The sequence below is a fragment of the Melanostigma gelatinosum genome, assembly GCF_949748355.1.
Source record: "Melanostigma gelatinosum genome assembly, chromosome: 17".
NCBI classification, from domain to species: Eukaryota; Metazoa; Chordata; class Actinopteri; order Perciformes; family Zoarcidae; genus Melanostigma; species Melanostigma gelatinosum.
The window spans coordinates 6,528,115-6,554,402 of NC_136650.1; the positions used below are offsets into that span (position 1 = coordinate 6,528,115).

The following is a 26,288-nucleotide window of genomic DNA, read 5'->3' on the forward strand; positions in this document are numbered from 1 at the left end:
TCACGAACACACCACCCGCGTCTCTTTCACATCTGTTGACAGAGTTATTGCTTTGCGTCTCTTTTTTTGTCTGCATTACTTCATTTCCTGCGTTCGTGTGTCGTTGTGCTCAAATCATATTAAAATGATTTTAAACGTCATCCTTCATACAGTAACCTGTAGTAGCACTCGTCATTCCTTTCATACATCATCCCGACCCCAGTTGTGATCCCGTTGCCGTCATATAGCGACTCTGTCCTGTTTTCTGCCCGCTGCTTAGCAGAAGACTGAACTTTTAGCAACATTTTCCGTCCATCTCTGCAACGCTTCGCAGATATCGTCAGACTCTCTTTTTGATAATTCCGTCTCCCTCTCTTGCATTGCCTTGCTGTGTCGGCAGTTGTTGCCAATGCCGGAATAGCAACTTTACCTGCAGGATATTCCAAGCTAGACTTTTGTCACCTGAAGGGGCGTGCACCCGCATCTGCGTTTGTAGAACGGCCAGTAGGAACTCTCTGAAATGACCTGTGGTTGGCCAAAGTATCCCGTCAAGGGCTAGATTTTCTAAAGCCAGTAGGAGGTGCAGAAGTCTTCTCTTCTGAATTTCAGTATTCTAAAAGGTTATTATGGATTTATTTTTTTTGCCCCATGATCTCAAAAATATACTGCCCAAGACCTACCTCAGTTTTAAGAGCACATTTATTGACACACGTCAGAATTCAGATATTTTTATGTTAGTTTGCAAACCTACAATTGCTATATTTCACGTCTGTCTGTAAAAGGCTTTACTTTTTAGTCCAAATATTTTCCATGATGAACAAATTTGAACCTTAATCTGTCTGATTCATTTGATTGATTGAGGTGTGACTCCGTTGATGGATTTCAGTCCGTTGTTCAACCTCTCTGTCTTTGTGTGCTCAGGTATACTCCTGTGGGGCGTTCGTTTTTCTCCCCTCCGGAGGGCTATTATCATCCTCTGGGTGGAGGCAGGGAGGTGTGGTTTGGTTTCCATCAGTCTGTCCGTCCTGCCATGTGGAACATGATGCTCAACATCGACGGTAAGACCTGAGTGGAGCTGGTGGCCTTAAGCTGTGATTTTAAAATGTGCTTTGAGTACATTCATTTCTAAGCGTTCTGTATGGGGCTGATCATCTGATGTGGGTGTTCACTGACGGATATAAGGAATGTTATGATGTCTTTAGTTTTACCCAGCAATACTTAATGTATTCGTATGCACACAATCAGCTACTGACTGTGTGGAAAAACCCACAAAATTTCAGTTTAATTTCCACCATCAGCTACTGCCTCCTGCTATGCTTAGACTGTAACAGTAGACTTTACAAATGTCCCACTGAATACATCTACTGCCATTGGTTAGAAAACGTTATATCTGCTCAAATAATGGTTGCATACAGCCTTGAAATGCCGCTAATACTCAAATTGAACAGGCATTGTATTCCATTGTGTCTCCTCTGACGATGCCTTTTTGTTGTCACCTGTTAAGTCAGTTGAAATTGTACAACTCAGTATTTCACAAGGCCGTTTGTCACCAAAACCAGTTCCTAGATCTATTAAAGGTGAAGCGGGTAGTTGAGATGTCCGCTTGACACAAAGACTGTCTTACTGTCATTCATAAGACTTGACTGAGATGGTTTGCTCAATAGTGTTTGTTTGTATCCACTCTGTAACATTGAAGAGACTAAGTCACTCTTGTGTGGAGATACTTAGCGCTGTAAATGAGATCAGAACATTCATTAAGGCTGCATGAATGTGTTCTAAAGCTCCCTTTGTTACTCTCCAGTTTGATCACTCTCTACATGTGACATACAATATCATGGACTCATTTGGCTTGCGTGCAGTTATTGCGTTGAGGGACCGATTGGCTGAATATTGTCGTGTCTCTTCCACCCCTCAGTGTCGGCCACAGCTTTCTACCGCGCTCAGCCTGTGATCGAGTTCATGTGCGAGGTGCTAGACATACAGAACATCAACGAACAGACCAAACCACTGACGGACTCGCAGCGCGTCAAATTCACCAAGGAAATAAGAGGCAAGTACTCAACACACACACACACACGCGTGTGTATATATATATATGCTGACTGTTACCAACAAGGGTCGACAGACATGCACACGTTGTATGCACAACTACTGTGACTCGCTGTGTATCAAATATCAGGGCCTGCAGGGCACATGCATGTTTGTTTTTGTGCAGAATGCAAGAACTGAAGACGCTGCACCCACTCACACATGATCATGCTGTATACTCACGACGCACACACTCACTCCTTATCCTACACCAATGCTGAACACTTGTTCTTAGCCGCGGGGTGACAAAGGATTGGTTCTCAAATCAGAAAATATGTCCATGAGAGTCACTCAAGTCCTGAGAACGGGTCTCCCGAATACAGCTTTTGTTCATAACTTGCGGATATGTTTTGAATGCAGGAAAATACTGCTATGTCAAGCAATTCCAGGCTCTGTTTGTCTTCACTCCTCTAAATACACAAAGAACCACGAAATAACCTCACAGGAAATAATGTGATTTTTTTTTTCCCGATAGTGTGGATTTTCAGCTGCATATTTTCTACGACGGACGCGTGTAATCTTTCTGAATTCTCCTTTTTTGGTCTGTTTCGGGCCGAGTCGTGACAAATGTGTAAAGGGAAGCCGCAGAGAGCTGAACACTGTCCGCGGTCGGCTGCCATGTCAGCATTTGTCTTTATCGTGGCCTGAAAACAACAGAAGAGTACGATTCCAGCGTGCTAAATTTAAAGATCTCATAATATTTGAAATTGCAGTTGGTCGAAAAATGGCACTGCCTCTTCACGTGCCTCTGTGACAGTTCGCTCTTGTATGTTTGAATCCAACAGGCTTGAAAGTTGAGGTCACACACTGTGGTCAAATGAAGAGGAAGTACCGTGTGTGCAATGTGACACGTCGACCTGCCAGCCACCAGACGTAAGTGTCGACACTCGTCAGCTCGTTCACCATCGTATGTGTACGGAAATGTCCTGAATAGTCGGATCGATAAAACGAATGAATGAATCCTTTTTTTTTTTTCTATACTCGTGGACTTTCTGTGTGCTTCGCTGACATTTTCCATTCATTCACAGGTTCCCCTTACAACTTGAGAACGGCCAAGCCATGGAGTGCACAGTAGCACAGTATTTCAAGCAGAAGTACAATCTGCAGCTCAAATATCCACATTTACCCTGCCTGCAAGTAGGGCAGGAACAGAAGCACACCTACCTTCCCCTGGAGGTGAGAACGAGGCTGTTTTGATGTTTGATATATGAAAAATCATTATTTTTGTCGAGGGTTTGGCAATCCTCACCAATGGGAACATTCTCCCTTTTTAATTTCCTGCTGTGGTCCCTCTTATCTGATTTGTATCTTGGTTGAATTCATGAAACGTTCCTCCCTGCTCTGTAGGTCTGTAACATAGTAGCAGGCCAGCGCTGTATCAAGAAGCTGACGGACAACCAGACATCCACCATGATCAAAGCTACAGCTCGCTCAGCCCCCGACAGACAGGAAGAGATCAGCAGACTGGTGAGTGCTGTTTCCCTCTTGGGATGGGAGGAAGAAATGACATGTGGTTGATTTTCAAGTTCGAGCCAACCACATGAAAGCAGGCCTAGTCCACACGCACACAGGTATTTTCTCTTCTTTTTTGTTTTTTAAACGCAGCCTTTGAATGTGTTTTGGCCTTTCGTTTACACCCCGACTGTGTATTAGGTCACTTAAAATGGGAAACTTCGGCCATGGTGAAGGTCAGAAACTCCATTTTCCATATTGACGTTGAGCTTTTTGCTCGTAACGTCAGTGTGAACTGTTATCATCTTTTGTGACAATGGCAGCATAAATACATCCATGATCGAAGGAAGTGGCCAAATATCCTGCTAAAAGGACTTATTTCATGTGGACATGTACAGTTACTCTTCCACTATATTGAGGAACAAATGCTTCACAATGCACGATGGAGGTCACTGCTACATTATTCAACACTCGAAACAGACCCTTCTGGTTTTACAAAGGTTTACAAAAATACCTCTCTACATGTGGACTAGGCCTCAGTCTTTCCTAAATGCCAAATAAGAGAGAAATTCACAAGACATGTCAGTGTACATCTTTTTTTATATATTTGTTCTTTTTTATTTCTCAATCCAATTTTTTCCTTCTCCTCTTTTCCCCAGGTCAAAAGTAACAGCATGGTCGGGGGCCCGGACCCATACCTGAAGGAGTTTGGCATTGTGGTACACAATGACATGACAGAAGTGACAGGGCGTGTGCTCCCAGCGCCCATGCTACAGTATGGGGGCCGGGTGAGTACGGACACAGGGCGAGACTGTGGCAGGGTGAGTACTGGACGGGGGCTGCACTCTGGGGTTGCAAGCATGACTGGGATCGCACAGGGTGGGGGACATCAGAGTGAATGCTGGGTAAATAGGGGGGTGGAGATCAAGGTTTGATTTTTGATGATTTATTGAACAGTGGCTTTATGTTTACTTATGAACATAAGGTAACCCTTAAGTTAACGACTCACAAGGTGCATTTCTGTAAGAACCATCCAGTCAGAGAGCCATAGATTCTGTTATGTTTGCCGCTAACGGCAAGCAAAAGCTTAAGATTACAGTGTTATAGTGACGATACGATCTGCACCTAAAATGAACTCGCTCGCTCAATTTTAGAAGAATTGTGCTACATCTCTGATTGCTTCTTCTCCATGGCAACAGCGGCTGAGGCTCATGGGTATTGTAGTATGAGAGCCATCCACTATACCAGACAGATGGACAAACAGGATTAGAAAAGAAAGGATTTTCCTTTTTGTTCAATGTGTAAATTTGAGGGAGCAGATTCTTTGGGGGGGGGGGGGGGGCCTCACGACCAGCGCCGCCGCCTCAATTCTGTATCTCTCTATACAGTATATTTATTCAGGTAGTGACTAGAAAAGTATTCCACTTAAGTATATGCAGACCTGGAACTTGCCCCGTGCTCTACTCCTGTGGTGCATCTCTGCAGTCTGTTAAGTGCACCTCTTTAAATACTCTTTCCCTTCAGACGGTGTATATTGCGGCGCATGTAAAGTAGATAGAGGCTGAGGTTTGTACCTGTTGCATTCAGTAGTGTCTGTAAGTGAAGGAATGGAGAAGAGGAGCAAGTCACTGCTGAGATTCACCCACTGAATCTCAAATCAGCATCAACAGAATACCGTACATACAAATCTGCATTTTGTCTGGACGAGACACTGGCCTTTGTTCTTTTTCTTTAAGAAATATAGAAATGCATACCTTTTTTGACTCTGACATTTACTGGTTGTTGGATGAGAGAGAGGCTGAATTGAGATTCAAGGATTTTGAATGGATGGATGTGCTTCCAACAGGAGGCCGATAAGACTCTTAGCCACCCAACGTTAAAGTAAAGCCTGTCAGAAAGATTCACTTTTTAAAGCCCGTTTGAAAATGAAAAGGTTCATATCAATGCTAAAGGTGCTGGAACACAACACCCCATTCAGAGGCAGCGCTAAATGATTCTTCTGAGACGAGATGAAACTTTATGGATCCCTGCAGCGTAATTGGTTTAGTGTGTGGGCCAGCGTTTCCCTTTATACCCTCTGCTAAATCGACAATTGATCTTCACAGAATTACAGCAGATTATTGCTTAAAAACCCCCCCAAAAACCCCCAAGGTCTTATATTCCAGTGCCAAGCTTAAATCCCACTATTAGCTGCCTGAACTATACGTTGGTTAATTTACCAAAGATCCTATCACAACACTCTTTCTGAAAGGCTTGTCGACTTGCCTGCTGGGATATCGAGTCTAATCGGCTTCCAGTGAAATGCCCTTGAATGCAGACTGAAAGCTTCTCCACGATCACTTGCGATGAATGAAACAAACTCATTTCATTTTAAAATGGCGGGCTGATGTTTGTTGGACATGCAGTCGGATCAAAGTATTCACAAAATGAATACTCCCTGAACTCACTATGTACAACATGCGAGATAATCTTGTAATGAGGTGGAGAAGCTCCTGACTTTTCCTGGCACACCACACTCTGGTAGTTCCTTGTGGTCTCTTGTTTTGGAGAATAAAAGCTCTTAATGGCCTTTGGCAAATCTTGTTACCTTAATGGAAAGCCGCTGCCCTTTTGAATTGGTATTCACGATCTCACTCGTAGTAGGAGCACTTAACTAATGAAGTGTCTTCTAATAGATTCACTACTCTCGTTCGCTGTTTATGTCAGGACTCCTGATATGGGAAGTTTAAAAAACAGGATATTTATGTGCAATAAAGAAATGAGCATTTATCGCTGCTGAATAAGTCTCAGTATGCAATGCATGTCATGCATAGATTAATACTACTGTATATGATATGTCGATCAAAGCGGGGGTTGGGCTGTAGTATCGTTTGTATTGGCTCATCCAACCGGGGGGTTGACTAAGAGGTTAGGGACTCTCTCCGCAGAATAAAACCGTGGCCACGCCCAACCAGGGCGTGTGGGACATGAGGGGGAAGCAGTTCTACGCCGGCATCGAGATCAAGGTCTGGGCCGTGGCCTGCTTCGCCCCCCAGAAACAGTGTCGAGAGGACCTGCTCAAGTGAGTCACGGCGTCAACTGTTGTGGTGTCCTGTTTGGCTTCATGACGAGTCCTTTCCCAGAAATGTACACAAGAAGGGCCAAGCTTGAGGCGTGTTTAGAATTTGTCCATTACTTCAGTTTATGACATGTCATCTGAACTTTGTATTTAGTACTAGTTGGCATGCAAACACTAAAACAAGATGGTGACTATGGTAAAAATGACACCAGCCTAACCGTAGTATGTTAGCATTTAGCTCATATCCTAAGTACAGCCTCTCAAAGCTGCTCGTGTGATGTGGTCTCTTAGTCTTAATTACAACCTGCAGTTACAGTGGTCTTTCTCCCTGCTACGTTAAATTGTATTCGATGTAGTCTGCTTATACTGCTGATTTCTGATGAGCGGTTAATGCTTTTTCAACAGGAGCTTCACTGACCAGCTGCGAAAGATCTCCAAAGATGCTGGGATGCCCATTCAAGGCCAGCCATGTTTCTGTAAATACGCCCAAGGAGCCGACAGTGTGGAGCCCATGTTCAAACACCTCAAGATGTCTTACGTAGGTCTGCAGCTGATCGTGGTCATCCTGCCCGGCAAGACACCAGTCTATGGTAAGAGAGTGACAATTTAGTATTTTAGTGAAATTGCACAGTGCCTGTTCGGAACAGACACATGGAGACAGACGGAGATGTCTTGCTTTCTAATTAAGTGAGGAAAAAGCTTTTAGATTGAGATCATTTTTGTGTTGTTGAACATGGTTATCTCCGTTTTTGTCCACAGCTGAGGTGAAGCGGGTGGGCGACACCCTGCTTGGCATGGCCACCCAGTGTGTGCAGGTGAAGAACGTAGTGAAGACGTCCCCTCAGACCCTCTCCAACCTGTGCCTCAAGATCAACGCCAAGCTGGGAGGCATCAACAACGTTCTGGTGCCTCATCAGAGGTCAGCGCGGATTTTAGTCATTTCTTCGTTTCAGTCCAGATGGGAGTCTGGAATGCTTCTTGGCTTTGAATGATGTAGACGGGTCGGATGCTTTCTGAATGCAGATAGTTCTGGTAAATCGTGTGGTGAAGAGCAATCCAAGTTGTAACAATAATCTGCATCATTTTCATATACATTTTTGTCTGGTGCTTAGATTCTGGAAATCTAAGTCAGTTTTTTCTCTTCGTATGTTGATATTTCGATCTTTTTTTTTTCTCACATTTTTCTAATATTTGTAAACCGAGAACAGCGCTAAGAACTAGTGTGCACAGGCCTGTAATGCAAAGTCTCTTCTCTTCTCTCTCTTTTGTAAGATGAGGCGAGATAAAAAACCTTTATATCTCGAGGGAAACAGTTTTGCAGCAGCAGCTGCAATAGAAAGTAGGCAGAGAGGAAATATAAAAGTCCAAGATAACGATCATCTTTGCATCCTGTTCTTGGTTCAGGCCCTCTGTGTTCCAGCAGCCCGTCATCTTCCTGGGTGCGGACGTCACACATCCTCCAGCAGGTGACGGGAAGAAGCCGTCCATCGCGGCGGTGGTGGGCAGCATGGACGGCCACCCCAGCCGGTACTGCGCCACGGTGCGAGTCCAGACGTCTAGGCAGGACATCTCCCAGGTTACCACAGTAAGTTTCCACCCGGACTCCTTTTTTTTTTTTTTTTGAAAATGCATCACTTTGGCACGATCCAGTCTTTGTTGTTCACCTTCGATCTGAAGTTTACTCGTAAGTTGTTTTTTTTAGCAGTGCCCTGCTCCTCCAACCAATCAGGAGCAACTCTTCAGCCAGGAGGTCATCCAAGATTTGACCAATATGGTGCGAGAGCTGCTCATCCAGTTCTACAAGTCCACTCGCTTCAAGCCCACTCGAATCATCTATTACCGTGGTGGTGTGTCTGAGGGACAAATGAAACAGGTGAGAGCTTTGCGGTACTTGCGAGTCCCACGAGTGATCTACGAGGCAAGAATGGCAGCTGTGATTCATTTTGAGAGGAGGCTGTCAAAACCTGTATGTAGTTTGGATTTGCACCTTATTGTTATTTCAGACTTTTATACTGCACACTTTTGTATTTTCTCACACATCACTTTGTATTGCAAGAGTTTCCCTCGGCATAAATACAGTTGTATCTTAAAGATGACGCGCCGCTTTAGTCCAAAAATGGTGACGGGGCCACAACACAAGTGCCACAGGAAAATGCAATGCAATAATAGTATATCACTATAGTAGTATAGTGTTGCATAGGATACCTTTTTAAAGTGTGTGTGTATGTCTTTTGTTTGTATTTTCAGGTGGCGTGGCCGGAGCTGATAGCCATCAGGAAGGCCTGTATCAGTCTGGAGGAGGACTACCGGCCGGGCATTACCTACATTGTGGTTCAGAAACGTCACCATACTCGTCTCTTCTGCTCTGACAAAGCCGAGAGGGTCAGTAGGAGTTCGCCCTTCTAAGATGTGTGGTATTTAGTCGCCTTCTATTGTACAACGCCGTGTTGTGCGAGTCTTTACTATAATCCTAACTGACCATCCTCTGCAGGTGGGGAAGAGCGGGAACGTCCCAGCAGGCACCACGGTGGACAGCACCATCACACACCCGTCCGAGTTCGACTTCTACCTGTGCAGCCATGCTGGGATTCAGGTGAGGGTCGCACACGTGTCATAGTTGAGGTTTTTACGAAACAAAAGCTGTGTGGTAGATTCAAATATTTCAATTTCATAAGCAAACTAATGCAACTGTGCATGTTGTCTGGATTTAGCACATTTACACAAGAAAAGTTATAAATTATTGTTACAGCCCATTATTTCAGTCTCTCTTCAAGGATAGAACAATTTTTATCACGATAATAATGCTTAATGACAATAAACGGCCTAAAGTGGATGCGTCTTTGACCCATCAGAAGGTTTGGCTCATATTTAAAGTCATACACTGCCCACAAATGTCTTCAGTATGAGACGCTGTAAATTTACAAGAGTGCTGTATCATGGGGCTTCAGACAGACTCTTTTAGTGGTCTGTGCACATTACAGCATATTACTGTGTCACCAAGTAAGTAAAGAGCACTTCATATGAAATTGTCAGGACAGTATTGACATGTTGCGTCCCTGCGTCCTCCGTCAGGGAACCAGTCGTCCGTCCCACTACCACGTCCTGTGGGACGACAACTGTTTCACTGCCGATGAGCTGCAGCTCCTCACCTACCAGCTGTGCCACACCTACGTCCGCTGCACGCGCTCCGTCTCCATCCCTGCACCGGCCTACTACGCCAGGCTAGTGGCTTTCCGAGCCCGCTACCACCTGGTGGACAAAGACCATGACAGGTGAGGCAGCCCTGGACATCTGTGGCTCCAGGCCAAGGAAGATAATTCATTGGGATAGTGTTCTTTATATACATCTTATAGTTTGGATGAGATTTATTGAGCGTCCTGTCTATTATTGTTGTCGTTGCAAAGCACTTTATAACAGTTGTTTGAGGACAGAGACCGGACCTGTTACCTACCAGAACACCTCTCCTGGTTCCTGACAGTCAATCTAAGCTCTTCGTCTCTCTGTCTTGCAGTGCTGAAGGAAGCCACGTGTCGGGCCAGAGTAACGGCCGGGACCCCCTGGCGTTGGCCAAGGCAGTTCAGATCCACTATGATACCCAGCACACCATGTACTTCGCCTGAGCTAGCGAGCATGTCAGCCAGTCCACCCGCGGATTCCCTTTCTTCTTCTGTCTTTTTAATCTCTTATTTGCCAGTCTCTCTCTTCTTGTCCCACATCTCTCTTTGTGGTCTTGTCTTTCTCTTCACACTCACTCTACATTTTCTGAATCTGCACCAAAGCGGCTCTCGGACAGGGGGGGTGGGGGAAGGGGGGGAGACCTGCTGTGTCTCAATACGTCCAGCAGGTTGTTTTTTTATTTCAAGGGACAATCACCAACCAGCGTTCCCAATCGAGCCGCCTCTCAAACCAGCAATCCAGCACTGCAAACCTCGAGGGGTTTCCAATGCACAAAAGGAGAACGAAAACAAACCATACACACACGTATACTACAAGTTGAGCCATTATTTTTGAGTTTGTTTTTTCTATGTGAATGTCTGCACTCTTGTGTTTGTAAGATACACTGAGCACGGGAGTGGACCGGCACAATGTGTGTCGGTCAGCGCAGCTCTTTAGCTGTCCCAGCTAAGCAGGACTCTTACCTACTTTTACCTCAAAGCCCCTTTGGGCAAAAATCTGTCACACAGTCTTGGGTTTATTGGGTGGTCGGGAGGGAACTCTACATGAAAAGAGACGGAGGGGAGTCGACCTTTTGAGAATGATATATATATTTTTGTTTTCCTTTTTATGAGCGTGTGTTTGAACCTTTTTCTCCTTTTACGGTCTTTAACAAGCGAGGTGACCTGGGTGTCCATGCCCATTACTGTTTTCCTCCCATCTTAGCGAAGAAGACGCGAGTCTGTACGTGTGCGTGCGCATCTCTGTATATACATGTACTGCTGTATGAGTGTGTTTGTGTGTGTATGTTTCATGGCAGGCCACTGAATTGTAAAGGGAAATCAAGGAGATAACTGCTGTAAATGCCTCAGATTTGTTGTTTTTATATTCACACATACAGTACATATAAGCATATATTTACATCTATCGAGCAACTTTGAGACATATGACTTAAACGGGCCTCCTGGAGGCTGCTGTGGGTATTTGTAGCAGCCCTGGGTCACTTGTTGATTGGAATGCTTTGAGTTACATTTTTACTTTTTTAAACGGTTGGGGGATTTGCACATTTGGGAGCCGGTTGCTCCTTTTGTGCCTCAAAGTGTCATTGGATCCCAGAAAAAGGCAACTAAATCCATTTCAAGCAGCAAGTGATGTCAGGTCTGACTGTGTAGCAGTGGTAACCGTGGTAACCGTGGTCTGGCCCGAGGCGGGCTCAGCTCCGGGACCTGTTGAATGGCTGAAGGCATTAAACGCAGAGTATGGTCTTTATCAGCCTTGCTGTCTGTGTCAAAAGCAGGATCTTATTTTTCTTTGGACCTGATTATCTGAAAGACTATATGATGACACTGCTGGACGTTGCGTTTCATTTTCTTTGTTTTGTTGTAGACTTAGTATCAAGGGCCGGAAACCAACGTAGTTTTTTTTTTAGGTCTCCTTTGCTAATATTGGCCAATTCATTGCACTGACCCGGGACGCTAGGCAAGCAACAGAGGGCACTCTCAATCTCTCTTAACTTTATGCATTTATACATAGAAATCAACAAAGCAGATTTGTAAAAGTTTAATATAAGATGTTTTGTGGTTATCTTAAAAACAAACAAAAAAAACCCCAGTTGTTTAGAATTAGTAGTTTACCATGGATGTTGTTGTTGTCAATGTTGTTACTATCGTGATGAAATGTTATGGTCGGCAGCGACGCCAGTGATGTATAGTTACTAGTGCGACTTCAGGAATAGACAGCAGTTGTTGAGCCGCAGGTTCGGGTGCAGAGCTTTGGGTTTGGACATTCTTTTCTAGCATTCTGGCTAACGGTGAGAAGAAGTAGGCCCCCGGGGTGGATGAATCCATGCTTCCTCTGTTGGTTCTGATGTGCGAGTGAAACGCAGCGGCAGATGGGAGTTATTGTGTAGCACTCGGACTGGTAAATCAGCTCTGCCGCGGTGTACGGCTCATCTGGTATCGGTTGGTTTTGATCAGATAGATTGAGACAATCGGGGATTGTCATCAGAATGAACCTAGATTAAGGGATTTGTTTAAAAAAAAAAACAGTTTGCGATAGGAAATGAGTTGAATTTTGACTTTTTAAAAATGGTTTCTATTACTCTGTGTATTTGAAGTATACCCACCTTAAAGTCTCTGCTATTTGACGTGTTTGTCTCATATTTTTATGCATTTTGAACACTGGATTAAATGAATTGACAATAAGCATAAGCACTGCCCATGGACTCCCCCCCCCCCCCCCCCTCCCCATCCCCTGTGCAAACTGTCACCATGGAGGCCGTGGCTCGCTGTGGTGACGGCTGCACACGTGGCGCCCCCTTCAGTCGCGATTGGGTGAAGCGTTTTGGAGAACCGGTCGACGTGCACGCCTCATCAGGAGGGGACCGCTCAGTGAAAACCCTTTTGTAATAAACCACCCGTAAAGCAGCAGGTTTACTATGAATGAGTATGAGCACCTGCCTGTTGAAGGCGTGGGCGTTGGCAGCGTACAGGAGCAGAGAAGCAGGGAGGAGGAGGGTAGGGAGGGTGTCGTCCAGGCATTGCATGCAATAAGTTCTAGTCTGTTGAAAGGGGGGGGGGGGGGGTCGGGGTCGGGGTCAGTTTTTAAAACGTGCACTAGTTTCACCAAGCCACGTGGGCTGTGATTGAACATTCATGTGGCATCTTGGACGGGGAATGATTTGTCCTTAAACTCGTCGTCCGATAGATGAGCACTCCCTTTGTTTGTAACATGACATTGCAAAGCAATATTTACCCAGTTGTAATTTTTCAAATGTGGAAAAACAAAGCTATAATTCTACTCATTGTGGTTGTTGGTCTCTCACTATTGTGTATCTGTACTTTAATTTGTTTTTGTTTTGTTTTGTTTTTTTTGCTTGTATCAATCAGTGGGAATGTGCATTTGGTGGAATAGTTACGTAGGCTTTAGACAATTTTCTTTAAAGTAACAACATTTAGACGTTGCTCGCCTGCATGCCAGAGTTTTGTCCTTTTTAACAGATAAAAAGTTTTTGGGAATCATATTTATTATGAGAAAGGAAAAAAAAATGCTTTTTGGGGGGGTGGGGGGGTTAAATGTTTATCAATTTAGTGGGACTGTTTTAGGCTCGCAATATCTGTCAAGTCTCTCTTAAGATGCTTTTTAAAGATTCCTACACAAATGTCAGTGATTTGGGAGGTACAAGCTCTTCTCTGAGGGGGGGGGGGCTCTTTGCATCGCGTCCATATTCAAACGAGGTACTTTCTTCAAACGTGGACCCGTTAAAGACCCGACCCCGCTTCTCTTGGCCAGGTTACCGTAGCGAGTATCCATTTAGTCTCCTCGTTCCTGGTTTGTACCTGTGGCCACGCCTCTTGGTGGGGGAGGGGGGCTCTCCTGTCTCCATGGCAACTCTGCTGACCCCTCACAAATGCACTTCCTCTTTGTGGAGGGGTCCCCATGGCATCAAGGGAGCAGGATTACCTCTTTTTAACCTTTTTAAAAACGATCCATAATTCTTTCTGTGCCCCGATAGAGAGCATGAATTATTTTAAAATTCCTCTCACTTTGATATATTGTTATATCTTTACGGATTTGTAATTTGACATTGTGTATTGTATATGTTCATTTTTCTTTTCCCTCTTTGGTTCCTTTTGTTTTTTTTGGGGGGGAGTGGGTTGTTATAGCTCTGCTGTGTTCATTTTGTTTTGTTTTTCTGCTAGTGGTCTCTGAAGCTGCCTGTGAGTGTCTGACAGCAATAGAATCACAGAATTGGAGCGTTCCAATTCAGTTATTGGAATGCTCCGATTCTGTGAATGGACAGAACCCTTTCTAACTGGTTGTGAGGGGGCGGGGCATGTTCTTGCTCCGGCCCCCGCCCCCCACCTTACAGAGAGCCATTCACTCGCTGTTATTGCTTTTTTGTGTCATGTTTTTTTTTTTTAGCCTGCAGGGAATTCTTGTGTTCATGTGCAAAGTAATAAATTGGTATTTTATGCCTATAAACGTAGCCTTTGTGTTCTCGTCATTGATAGGACTCCTACAGTGTGTCCTGATTGACCGTTTAACACCAAGGTCTGAGTGTGCACGTGTCTTGTCACTAGATGGCATTCTTCACCAGGGGACTTACATGGGATCACACGAGTACTGAGAACAGTGAATCATTAATGATCTATCCTCTTTCTCGCCTTGACGGTTATCTTAGAGCAGCTGAACGATGCATGACGATATCTAACTCTCTTTACACACCTGTGTTCTGTCCACAGTGACCAGCGTAGAGAAGGATGAGTTGTTAACCTGCAGGTTAACAACTCATCCTTCTCTTTACGCTGAGTTGGTGTATGGACCTATGGGCTTTACCACACTTGTATACTGGTGCTCGGGGCCTAGGCCAGTCAAATGCTAAAAAATGTATGAATGAAGCTGCCGGTACTCGGGCAAAACAAAGGAAGGAATAGGCTGTTCTGTGTTACTTAAGTCTTTAGTGCTTTATCAATCTGTAACCAAAGTCTACTGCATTTACAAATTATCCCCTTACATTTTTCTTTTTATGAGACAATACTTTTTTTTTGTTGCCTTTATTACATAAGAGGTGACAACATGCAGCAAGACCCCCCCCCCCCCCCCCCCCCCCCCCCCCTCCTGGTGCCTGAGGTAAAAGAGGTCATGCAGTCAGCTGGTATGGCCTCTCTAGAACAAGAGAATTCATGGGATTCCCAATAAATTCAATATAGTTGTAAGATGTCAACGCTAATGTCATTTCCCACGTGCCGCTAATGTATTCTCATGAATGAATGTATCGATAGCCATTGTTGGTATGTGTCACCTTCCTCTGCTTCCCTTTTGTGAATCATCCCCTCCACTCTCCCGTTTCCTGTGTCCTGGCCGGTTGTCATGACCACCGTTGCTAAGGAGAGCGGAGGCTACAGAAGAAAGGAAACCCGAACCTCGGATCTTGATGCCGTGATATTTAATTCATCGGCACACCGAGGGTTCAGCGTAATGCAGGTGGAGCGAGAGCGCTCGTGTAGAAGGGACGTTTCACAATGCGAAGACAAAAGAGGGGCTGTCAGATCCTTCTGCTACAGACGGGCTGTTTTCTTTCCCCTCGAGCTGTTACGCAATAACCTAAATAAACGGATACAGACCAGCCAGTTGTTTCAACCACAATTCTGTGAAATGTAATCGAAATTACACTAAACAAATCGGATAAAACAAAAAAGTCAAGTGTCAGAATTCAGGGTTTTATTTTTTGTTCAGATGACAATCATACAACACTTTTTTTTTTTTTTTTTTTTTTAAACCTGTGGCTTGTCAGCATTTCAACCAGTCATTGGCGACTAAACAAAAAACCTATGTCCCCTTATGTGAAGCAGTTTCTCTCTTTCATTGCAGACAAAAAGGGGGTCAGTGAAAGGTCATTTTAAAACATGCCAGTTTGTGTGGGCAGTGTCATTGTAGAGACCCCCCCCCCATGTTGTCTTTGTTAACTGATCCACCTACAAACGGCACTCCATCCTCTGCCATCCCTCCCTCCCTCCTTTTGTTATCTCACCCTCTTTTGCCCTCTCTTTTGGGTTCATTGTTGCTCTCGCAGGTTTGACTGTAGAGACTGCGGTGCTGAAGATGGGAGGCGGTGAACAGATGCTCTACTCACCCACAAGTCTCTCTGTACGGCCCTGATTTATTATCTGTTACCCTTGTCTGGAACCAGGACTGACCCGTTTGGGCTTGCGTTGCTACCGGAGGAAGCGGTTGGGGGTTGGGGGGCGGGGTGAAGCAGAGCAGCGGCTGAAGTGGCCTCGTCGAGGCTTAGACCTCAGCGCCGTTCATCGACAACAAGGAGATACTTCAGCTGGCAGCAGCAGTGTCTGATGACTAGTCCTCTGGAAACCTGTGCTTTCTTTTTGAATTGGAGAGATTTAAAAACCAGTCTCCTGTGAACTCTTTGGGGGGGAAAAACCTGGAATAACCTCTTTTGATTGACTCTTAAACAGCCGATTGTTCATCTCAACGGTATGATTTGTCTCGTTCATTCCTTGAGGACCAATCATTGAATCGCTGTCGACGAGGTAAAATCTTTGTTCCGTGTGATCTCCCTTTTTTTTTAACCTTGCTGTGACAGGATACACTCATAGCTGCATCGGTGGCCTTGAACCAAAGTATCGGGTTGTATCAGGCTGATCCATCTCTGTAAGTCTACACCATACCAGGAGTGTGACACTGAAGCACACTGCAGCTCAACAATTGGCCCTCTGGATTTGAACCGGAGCTGAAGGCAAAGAAACTTCCACCGGGGGGAAAAAAAAGAAAAGCTGTCTGGCTGGCATCCATTTCATCCACAAGGCCGATCGATCCCGCTACCGTCGGCTGCCACAGGTGGCTGCACAGCTATCGGCTACTCAATAATGCATTGACTCAAAACAAGGGATGAAAAGGAGGAGAGTGCCTCTGATCCTTTTGAGAAAAAAAAAAGGTGCATGACTGGAGAGAGAGTGATTATTTCTGAGTAACGGTGATTTGAGGCCGCGTGGGAATTAAAAACAAGTGAGCAGATGTTGAAGAGGAAAAGGAAAAGAGAAGAGAATGGCTGCTGACAAAGTGGCTTTGGGGCAAAGGCCGTAGGAAGCGTGTCCAAGCCACACAGGAAGGGGACAAGGAAACCAAAGGAGTAGACTTTGAATACCACAAAGAAGGATAACTGACGGAATAAGAGACGACTGTAGTGAACAAAGACCTGCGATTCCTCAGAGATTGGTCTAAAAAAAATTAATAAATAAATCATTCATATATATTTGTCATCATGGTGAACACCGGCATGCAGCTGATCAGCTTCACCTGTGCGGTGACTGGCTGGATCATGGCGATCGCCGTCACGGCGCTGCCCCAGTGGAAGGTGTCGGCCTTCATCGGCAGCAACATCCTGACCTCTGAGATCAAGTGGGAGGGCATCTGGATGAACTGCATCTACCAGACCACCGGCCACATGCAGTGCAAGACGTACGACTCCATGCTGGCCTTGCCCCCGGACATCCAGGCGGCCCGTGCCCTCATGTGCCTGGCCATCTTCATGGGCTGGCTCTCCTGCACCGTGTCCTGCTGCGGCATGAAGTGCACCACCTGCGCCGGCGACGACCGCCGCGCCAAGGCGGGCATCGCGCTCTCCGGCGGGGTCCTCTTCATCCTCACCGGCCTGTGCGTGCTGATTCCCGTCTCCTGGACCGCCAACACCGTCGTCCAGGACTTCTACAACCCCAACGTGCCGCTGATGCACAAGAGGGAGCTGGGTCAGGCCATCTATCTGGGCTGGGCGTCCGCCGTCATCCTCATGATCAGCGGAGCGGTGCTGAGCAGCACCTGCCCCCTCATGGAGAGGAGCGGCAGGTACCGCCGCGGCTACATCGGCCGGAGCTTCGCCAACTCGCCCGCCTCGGCACCAGATCCCCCGAAACCGATCACGTCTAATAGTGTACCATTAAAGGAGTACGTATAGGAAGAGGTGGAGGGAGAACCAGTTAAAGGGCTGATGCTGTTATTTTCCTGAATGTACTCAAGTTTTAAGTCTGTGAATTTTAAGCTCTAAAATGAAATATATATATATATTTATTAATATATCCATCCTGTATATCTCTTTGTAATGTTAAAACGTGTCTTTGGTACTTTGACGTTTTGTTCGCTGCGCTGTGATTAACAGTAGTGCCTGAAGAAAGCCCATCGCCCGTGTTGTCAAATCCAGTTTGACCGTCGTTGTGGCTTTAATGATGGCCTGTGTTGTGAAGATTGCGGCGAGTTGCTCAGCAGCTGTTCTCTGACATGTCGTTACCCCCTCCGTTTGTCACATAAAGCCTTGACTTGATTGTGCCTGCATCGAACGTGTGAAATAAAACCAGTTTGTTACAGAGTGCTTCACTCACTGCGTTGTGTAACAGTCTTTGTCCCTTTGTGTTCTGGATGTTTCTCTAAAGTACATGAAATGACGCCACGGGGTCATTTTAAAAGTAATTTCCTCATGTCCTTCTAAAGTCTGGTCCATGCACACACTTCCCATGCAAGGCGGGATGTCGAGGGACATTTATTTGACAAAATAAAAAATCCGGTGATGTCCATGTAGTCGTGCATGTTTGCGCTTCTCTTCTAGCCCCGTCGTATAAAATCAAGTCCGATTCAGGAGCTCAGAGTTCCACCTGTGTCGCTTTTACTCTCTTCATTGGGACTCGGTAAAGAAGGACACTTTGCAAAGTGTATCTGAAAGAAGACAGAGAAGCAATTAGTTCACCTACAAATATTCTAGCCCCCTCCCTTCCACTGCTAACACTGACAGCTAATGAAACAGACATTCCTGCTTTAGGATTCTAAAAACACCAAAGGAAAAGGATACTGCTGCTCCAGAAAACACGACTTTTCATAGTTTGGCTTTTTATCCATGACTATACACAAATCTACCAAAAACCTTTTCAATACTTGATAGTGGCCAGACTATTTTAAACTCCACTTACCTGTGATGTGGTCCTCTGCACCGGGACACTCCAAGGAGTTCCATCTTTTGGGAGCAGATTCTAAAAGGGATAGATCATCTGCCCTCAGAGTCAGCAGCAGAGTCTTCCTCTTCAGAAATCTGAGCGCATGAATTTAGGTAAAAATATACATTTTTTTTTTTTAAAAGACCTCAAACCCCAATGCAAACACGAACAGAAAGGATACTGCTGCCGATAGTGCCGCTCGGCATCCTGCAGCCACTCCAGCATGTCGGACACTGAGGGGGCGGTGGCCGAGCGCTCGGTCACGGCGAGCAGGTCCAGACTGTCTGTGTTCTGCTCGTAAAGCTGGAAGACTGCAGAGACCTGGTTACTGATGGAATCCCTCACGGACTGTAGAGAAGACCTGAGGGAAAGAGATCGGATGGATGCCATGGGTCAAAATCCAAAATGTAGCTGATTTTTTTCTTCTGTGGCAGAATATAACGAAGTAGCTTGTGAATAGTCTCGTCAGTCATCTGCACCGCACCTCTACGTAAAAGACGGTGCGAGGAACGGGGTGTGACGCCGATTGTGTGATGCTGATTCAGACTGCAATGTCGCCGTCATTCTACTGGGTGATGCATTTACAAACGGTATGTCGCTCACGTTTAATACAGCTTGCCACTGCCAAAATGGTAATTCTTACTGCTGCATGATATTTGAGTGATTCCCTGTTACACTGGTAGATGCCACTTTGTACTGAGGATGTGTCGATGGTCTCGTGTTCTGTCGTCACATGCCAGCCCAAATGTGTGCCATAATATTCGTGAGTGACGTAATCCAGCAAAAATAGTAGCAGCATACCAATGATCAACCGTGACATCACCAACTAAGACAGACTAGCATGCCATCAGCCAGTTTGCTGTCGACTTGTACATTACTTTATTAAAACAAATGTTTATTTCAAAGCTTTGTGTCCTCTGCTGTGGTATGGTGTGCTGTTTTTAGCTTGTAGGGGAGGGGTTGGTAGAGCCCCATAGCTTACATATGCCCAGAGACCCTCTAGCATGTAGCCCTACAGTCTGCTAGATGTCAAAAATAAATATGTAGATCTGTGTGCATCATCACTTGCAGGCTTCATTTGTGTTGCACTATTTACTTACGTCTTCTCGTTGAGCTTGCCCAGCACCGTATCCGTGGCTTGAGAGAGTTTAAAACGCAGCCGTTCCTCCAGGTCAGGAAAGTCTCGGAGCGGCGTGTTGGAGATTTGGACGTTGGAAAGCGCTCGCGACTGCTCCGCCAAGTTCCCGAGAGACCCCATCAGAGGGCTGCAATCGGCCAAAACACTCTTCCATACTTTCTGGTTGCCTTCGAGAGTCTGGAAGCTTTTCCTCAGCGCTTGATGAAGTGACGTTAGCGCAGGTTTGGACATTTCAGGTGTTTTCATTTGACCACAAAATCAAAGCCGCGCGTGCCCAACAAACGGATCTTAGTCTTTCAATTATTTTAGTCAGTTTTTTGATCAACATACTACTTTACCACGTTCAACCATTTAAAATTGAGGTAATATTAGCTGCTAATAACATCTCTCCCTACCATGCTGCGTTGCCTGAACCCACTTCCGTCCTCCTGATGTCAACACTGACGTTTGGCGCTACAATTGGTCGAGAACCATTTTCCGTGACGTAAAGCAAACGCGGGTTGTAATTGGCTGAGTTTAGGTCCGGCCCCTCCCCGCGCCGACATTTGAAAACGGCTTTGTGAAGAAAAGAAGGGTGTCCGACGAAGAACAAAAAACATATACAGGTAACTGTTAATAAAATATGTATCACCAACTCATTATTAAATGTGTGCGTGTGAGGGGAACTGACAATAAAGCAAGTCAGTTAAACTGCGAGCTAGCGTTAGCAGAACAAGTGACGTTAGCTTTAACCGTTAGCTATTAGCTTGCTAACGTTAATTAGCTCAACTACCAGCCAGCCGCATGTCGGTGTGTATGCTTTCATCAACTTGGTTGAATTATAAAGCGTTACTTTGTATCCTGTTGATATTACTGCCTCGTGTTGGTAAATGTGCGTTGTTTCCGCTGTCTGTCCGTGTAGACATGGCTCCCAGGAAAAGGACGACCAAACAACGGAAGATCAACCACAAAACGGGCAAGTTGGAGGCTTTTCTGGATGATTTCGACAGTGAAGGTGAATATATATTCTCTTGTTTTTTTGTCTCTGCAGCTTCTTCAGCATACATGGCACTTTGTAAAGCAGTGCTCTGTGAAATGTCCTAAATACATAGCATTTTAACACCAATCTAAGGCAGGCCCGCTGTATGTTGCTGGGTACAAGCTCCTCAGGACCATTCCAGTGGTGTTGGTCTGCAGAATGAGCCCTTTCATTCAATGCGATATCATTACAGAGGGCGACACATATATAGACACTGGATGGATATTGTATGATATACATGCATACATACACATCCATTATTAAAGAATTGTGACCAAGATATGTACTGAGCCCGAAACTGTACAGTATAACCAACAAAGCAGTACTCTCTGGTGAACTGTAATGGCAGTAGTGTGTCGTTTGACCTCAATATATATACTAATACTGATGTAGGTTGTCTGTAGCAGACTGAAATCCAGCAATAGTATCCATCGGGTTTATATGTCATTGTATTATCATTACTGATGCATCGTCATGTGAGCCAGTTTGAACTACGACTGGGTTGTGTAATCTAAAACTTCTTGCTGTTTTTTCACAGTGAAGGCCAGAGTTGGACATATGAAAGAGAAGATCAACCAGCTGCTGATAGATGTGGACAACAGCTACAACTTGGCAATAATTAAGCTCCCCACGGCTGTCAGACAGATGACCTGGTTGGAGCATTTCAGTGAGTTGACCCAATGAAACCGGGTCTTTTTATATCGTGTAAAATGAGAAAGCGTTTCTTATATATCTTTTTCAACATAATTGAATGGAAAACATTTGCGCCATCACTTTGTAGGGACTGAGAAACCAATGTCTCCAGAATTGGACAATATAAAGGTGAGTTGATTATCTTTCTCATGATCTTACGTCATGTATAATGATTCACAATGTGTCACAAGTTTCATAATCTGTGGCGGCCCGCCCAGTGAAGTACTAAACATCCGTTCTGTTCTTGATTCACATCTGTTCGTCAACAGAGAGAAGAGGAAGCTGCTATTGTTGAAAGCGTTGTGGCCGAGGACCACGCAGTCCTTCTGAAATCAGTCAAGAAAAGTATGTTAAAACTGCCTTTTCAGTTTTTTCTTTTTAAGGCGGGACACCCCAGGCAAACAGTATTTCATGCACTGGTCAAATCTTTGAGAGTTTGGGCTATTTGGCTTCCGTAACATCTGTCACACTAGTGGAAAGAAAACACATTTAAGTGTTTATCTCCACTTCAGCAGCACTTGCATACACCAAACTTTCCAGTTTCATTGCAATCTATATTCTGGAGTTTTTTTTTTTTTACAGAGGAGTCTGTTCATATATTATTCATAGCCAGATTTATAGAAAGTTTCATTCCAAAAGAATTCATTTTTTTTATGGCTGACAGTATTTTCTGATTGATACAAAGAGATATCCAAAATTCCATCCGCAGAAACCGTTGACTCTAATGTATCAACAAAATGTAAAACTCCTTTTGCGCCTGGCTTTATCCAATGTTCCAGTTTCTGTTCAGGAAATGTGTGCAAATCAGCACATATTTAATAACACTAGGGCTGCAACTAACGATTATTTTAATAATCGATTAATCGGGTGATTATTTTTTCGATTAATCGGATAAAAAAAACAAAAAAGCATTCGTTTCCAACCCTTTATTCAAAAACAGAACTGATCTTGATCTGCTTTTAACCTCTAAAGTCAGTCATGTATGTTTTCTTTCTTTTCGTGTTTATTTTTTATTTATTTTTTCTTACTGTTATGTCGTAGATTTTGTTCTAATTATAAATGCTTCTATTGTTTATGTTTTTAACATGTAAAGTGTCTTTGAGTGCCTTTTTAAAGCGCTATATAAATAAAATGCATTATTATTATCTTCAGAAAGTGCACAAACAGGTTGCTCCTTGAACATCCCTGAGCTGTTAAAGTAATAATTAAAAAACAAATAGACTAACACAAAAAACATACACATGTGCACAAAAATATGTATATTTTTGTTTAAAGGGACCTGAGCTGTCAGAACAATAAATAATTTATAAAAAATAAAGAAAAATACAAATCAGAAAACTTAACAGGATTTGTTTGAACGTCAGAACTTGTTCTCTGCACTACACTCTCAAACTGAATCATCACCGTGGTGCTCCCGTGCCATATCAAGTCGCTTTTGCATATCTTGCGTCATCAGATGCTCCACTTCACAACAACCTGCGCTGTGCTCCGCTCTTTTTTTTTTTTTTCTCTCAAACATCTCGTAGTGAGTGGCGTAATAATCGCGCGACACAACGAATCGATAATGAAATTTGATAATAGATAATGAAAACTATTTTAATCATCGATTATTGTCGATTTTATCGATTCGTTGTTGCAGCCCTAAATAACACAATGCCTTGTTTGCATATTTAAACATAACATTTCAGAAAATATAAATAAAAACTGCTTCAATGTAAGTAATGAACCGGGGAGGTTTCATGGGGGTATCTATGAGTTCATTTTCTTTCTCCTATTAACCCGGGGTGTCTCTTCAGACCGATATAGACTGAACAAATTCTTTCACTCCAGTCAAGACTTTAAGGTTTGTAAAATGATCTCATACTGTTTATTTTGTCTCAAACTCACAGCATCAAAGAAAAAAGGTGGCACCAGATCCAGGTCAGGGGATGAAAACACCCCGAGCACAACACGGAAGGTAATGGCTGGTTCTTTTCTTTCTCTCCATTCAAACATGCCTATGAGGAAGAAAACACAGCGGAGTGTTTGAGAGCATCACTGATCATGAATATCAGAGTGGCTGCCACTTTATGTGTAACTGCTTGTTCCTGATTCAGGGGAAAGCAACAAGGAAACCTCCCACTACATCAAAAAGAGCAAAGGCGATGGCGGTCGCCATGCAGAACACCTCGATCAGACGGTGAGACTTTACTTTCGTTATCTCGTCACCTCTTCTTGCACGTTCAGCGTCTTCGATGATGTCGGACCAACACGTCTGTCTGGTTTCAGATCAAGCAGGAAGGCGTTGGTCACTCCTGCCAGGAGCATGCTGAACTCCTCTTTGATGATGGGCCCCACCCCCCTCATCACCCCGCGCTTCGACCCAAGGTGAGCAGGCATTCCGGTTCCAGCTGCCGGTTGTGATATTGAAATACTACTTCTTTCCCTTGTTACTGCAACAAATGATGTTTCAGTCCCTGTGAATTAATGCAGCTCATTTCAGTTTATTTGCACCAATGTAAAGTCTAATAGTTGAGGTTAGACGTCTCGGTCCAAATGATGTGATGAATAATAACCAGAGAGCATCATGGGAAACTGTCTCCTAAATTTAAGCAAGTGCATGTTTAAACACCTAAACTATTATATCAAATCTCTGGATGATTTTTAAAGAGCTTTGTTTTTTATAAATCTGATCTGAAAGTGGATTTAGCATATTTTTCTATATGAATTACATTATGTGGGGCACTGGAGACTTGCTATCGCACTAATTTGAGATGAACGCAGCTGTAACCGAATAACTAGTGCAATTTGAACTCACCTGGATCTTCTTTTTGAAAGCGGAGACGTCACACGCAGCCAGGGGTTCGTGGCGCTCACCATTCAAGCTTTGTTTCCTCAGGCTTCCCAAGACCCCCGCTGTGAGGAATCCCCGCCACAAAGAGAGGGTTTACAGCATTTCAGTCAACGGCTCTCCCATCGCAGCAGGAAACGAGGACATCGTCATCAACCTCCCCATCGGCAACGGAGAGGTACGACATTAGTTACCAGTTAGGCTCCTGCTACTGTCATTTCAATAGAACAGTTCATTACTTACTGCAACACGATACTCTATGACATGATAATACTTTAAGTACGTGTGTTAGGCCTGTTTTTATGGTTATTTAAACCATTGTGTTATAGTTACTGCATGTCTTGTATTCTGTTGATCCAGAGCATCCAGCTTCTGGCCAGTCAGATAGACTCTGTGGACCTGTCTCAGCTGGATGAAACCGCTCTGAGGAGCATTCGGCTGCTGCAGGTAAGTTCATCCCTTGTGTGGTATCTCTGTGGCCCTGTTTTGCTACACAATTTAGTGTAGCATTAGATGTGAAATATTTGCGCATGCATTTATTCTCATTGTTGTTTTTTTCCCCACTTCTTGACAGAATCGACTCACAACCTTGTGTGGAACAGCAGAGTGACCCGACAGGCTGCTGTCGACTTGTACATTACTTTATTAAAACAAATGTTTATTTCAAAGCTTTGTGTGCTGTGGTATGATGTGCTGTTTTTAGCTTGTAGGGGAGATAAACGTGGGTTCACGTGTGCTGTTTTACTATTTTATTCATTTACTGTTGTAAGAATGTCTCGTTGGTGGCCTTACTTACCTCACCTTTCATTTTTAAATGGGTTTTACCTCTTTTGTAGTGGTAAGCTTAATCATTTGGGGCTTTTCTGTCAGTCTCCTTTTTACTCATTTTCCAGTCTTTTATTCTTTTGGCCAGTCAGACGTGTACATTTTGGATTTTATTTGTCCTGTAAGCCCTGTAAGACTGTTAACTCTGCAAATATGATTTACTGCTCATTCTTTGATTTGTAAGTACACTCTAATCTTACATTTTTATTCGTGTGATTCGTTTTGTCATTGTTGAACACACAGTCCTCCATGTACATAGATCACTCTTTGTCTGCAAGAACCGATAAATAATTTAGCTCACAGCTCTGTGTGTGTGTGTTTACTGGGAACTGCAATGTGTTGGTTGATAAGAGCGTGGATAGGTCGCTTGATCCCACATCCATCCACGTAGGGTTTTTAATATGATGCTATAGTGATGCATCAGTAGAATTTACAGCTTTTGGACAAATCTGTCCTCACCAAGCCGTACCTCTGCATGGTGACCAGTAGGTGTCAGCATTTCTCCATAGAAGTTTTACTTGTCTGCTCTCTCTCCAGTTGTAACCTGTCGTCAGTATAAGGGCTGTGGACATTAGACCAAAATATTGATGTAAAAGCAGCCTGTCCTGCTGCTGGCACACAAACCTGCACTCTGACCTTCGGGGACATCATAACGCTGCCAATTAAGAGGCTCGTTAAGCTTCGTTAGGCCTGATGAGCTCGTTAGGGTTTCCACCTGGGATGACTGTGGGTCAGGCCGGGCCTCACCGTGGGCCCAGACAGACCGGTATAACTCTTTGCTATTCCCACTGGATTCTTGTGCTTTATATGCTACCAAGCCACGGCACGGGGTACTCTGTGCCCCCCAGCTGAAAGCCGAGCCCCGGTCCCATCCATCCATCTTAAGCGCTTCATCATCTGCTGTCTCTCGCCTGCAAACTGTGTTGTAGAGATAAAAAAAAAACAGAAAACCAAGCTCTGCATACCCACAAACGACAGATGTTGTGGTCAGCGGTGCGTGCAGTTCAGCTCCCTCGTTAGCGGAGCACCGAGCCCTCGCGCACCTGCTCTACATA

The 26,288-nt window shown here is 44.5% G+C and overlaps 4 protein-coding genes across 6 annotated transcripts in view; 3 read left to right on the forward strand and 1 right to left on the reverse strand.

The window, feature by feature from the left end:
• ago4 (argonaute RISC component 4) overlaps positions 1–13,265 on the forward strand; it is a 24,589-nt gene extending 11,324 nt beyond the window's left edge. Inside the window, exons 5-19 of one of the 3 annotated variants that reach the window (XM_079288091.1) lie at positions 901–1,037; positions 1,895–2,029; positions 2,853–2,940; positions 3,096–3,243; positions 3,415–3,534; positions 4,179–4,340; positions 6,432–6,580; positions 6,983–7,167; positions 7,337–7,496; positions 7,982–8,162; positions 8,280–8,450; positions 8,825–8,959; positions 9,069–9,170; positions 9,650–9,849; positions 10,089–13,265. In XM_079288091.1, the coding sequence (XP_079144217.1) occupies positions 901–1,037; positions 1,895–2,029; positions 2,853–2,940; positions 3,096–3,243; positions 3,415–3,534; positions 4,179–4,340; positions 6,432–6,580; positions 6,983–7,167; positions 7,337–7,496; positions 7,982–8,162; positions 8,280–8,450; positions 8,825–8,959; positions 9,069–9,170; positions 9,650–9,849; positions 10,089–10,197 (2,182 nt within the window). In that variant the 3' untranslated portion in view covers positions 10,198–13,265. The remainder of the gene's footprint in view (positions 1–900; positions 1,038–1,894; positions 2,030–2,852; positions 2,941–3,095; positions 3,244–3,414; positions 3,535–4,178; positions 4,341–6,431; positions 6,581–6,982; positions 7,168–7,336; positions 7,497–7,981; positions 8,163–8,279; positions 8,451–8,824; positions 8,960–9,068; positions 9,171–9,649; positions 9,850–10,088) is intronic. The other 2 variants (XM_079288092.1, XM_079288093.1) reach the window with 2 other exon arrangements.
• A 2,458-nt stretch (positions 13,266–15,723) lies between these two features.
• cldn35 (claudin 35) lies at positions 15,724–17,704 on the forward strand. Its single transcript, XM_079288013.1, has one exon. It carries the CDS (start codon positions 17,013–17,015, stop codon positions 17,700–17,702), a length of 690 nt encoding a protein of 229 aa, XP_079144139.1. The 5' UTR covers positions 15,724–17,012; the 3' UTR covers positions 17,703–17,704.
• A 621-nt stretch (positions 17,705–18,325) lies between these two features.
• Positions 18,326–20,200, reverse strand: airim (AFG2 interacting ribosome maturation factor). The gene is made up of 4 exons (XM_079288014.1): positions 19,830–20,200; positions 18,911–19,090; positions 18,706–18,824; positions 18,326–18,454 (listed from the first exon to the last, which is right to left on the reverse strand). Exons 1-4 carry the CDS (start codon positions 20,111–20,113, stop codon positions 18,414–18,416), a joined length of 624 nt encoding a protein of 207 aa, XP_079144140.1. The 5' UTR covers positions 20,114–20,200; the 3' UTR covers positions 18,326–18,413.
• A 199-nt stretch (positions 20,201–20,399) lies between these two features.
• cdca8 (cell division cycle associated 8) lies at positions 20,400–25,528 on the forward strand. The gene is made up of 11 exons (XM_079288624.1): positions 20,400–20,472; positions 20,769–20,861; positions 21,424–21,552; positions 21,667–21,707; positions 21,848–21,923; positions 23,468–23,535; positions 23,675–23,757; positions 23,847–23,945; positions 24,457–24,586; positions 24,769–24,855; positions 24,983–25,528. The coding sequence occupies exons 2-11, from the start codon at positions 20,771–20,773 to the stop codon at positions 25,016–25,018; spliced, it is 840 nt and encodes a 279-aa protein (XP_079144750.1). The 5' UTR covers positions 20,400–20,472; positions 20,769–20,770; the 3' UTR covers positions 25,019–25,528.
• The last annotated feature ends 760 nt before the right edge of the window (positions 25,529–26,288 follow it).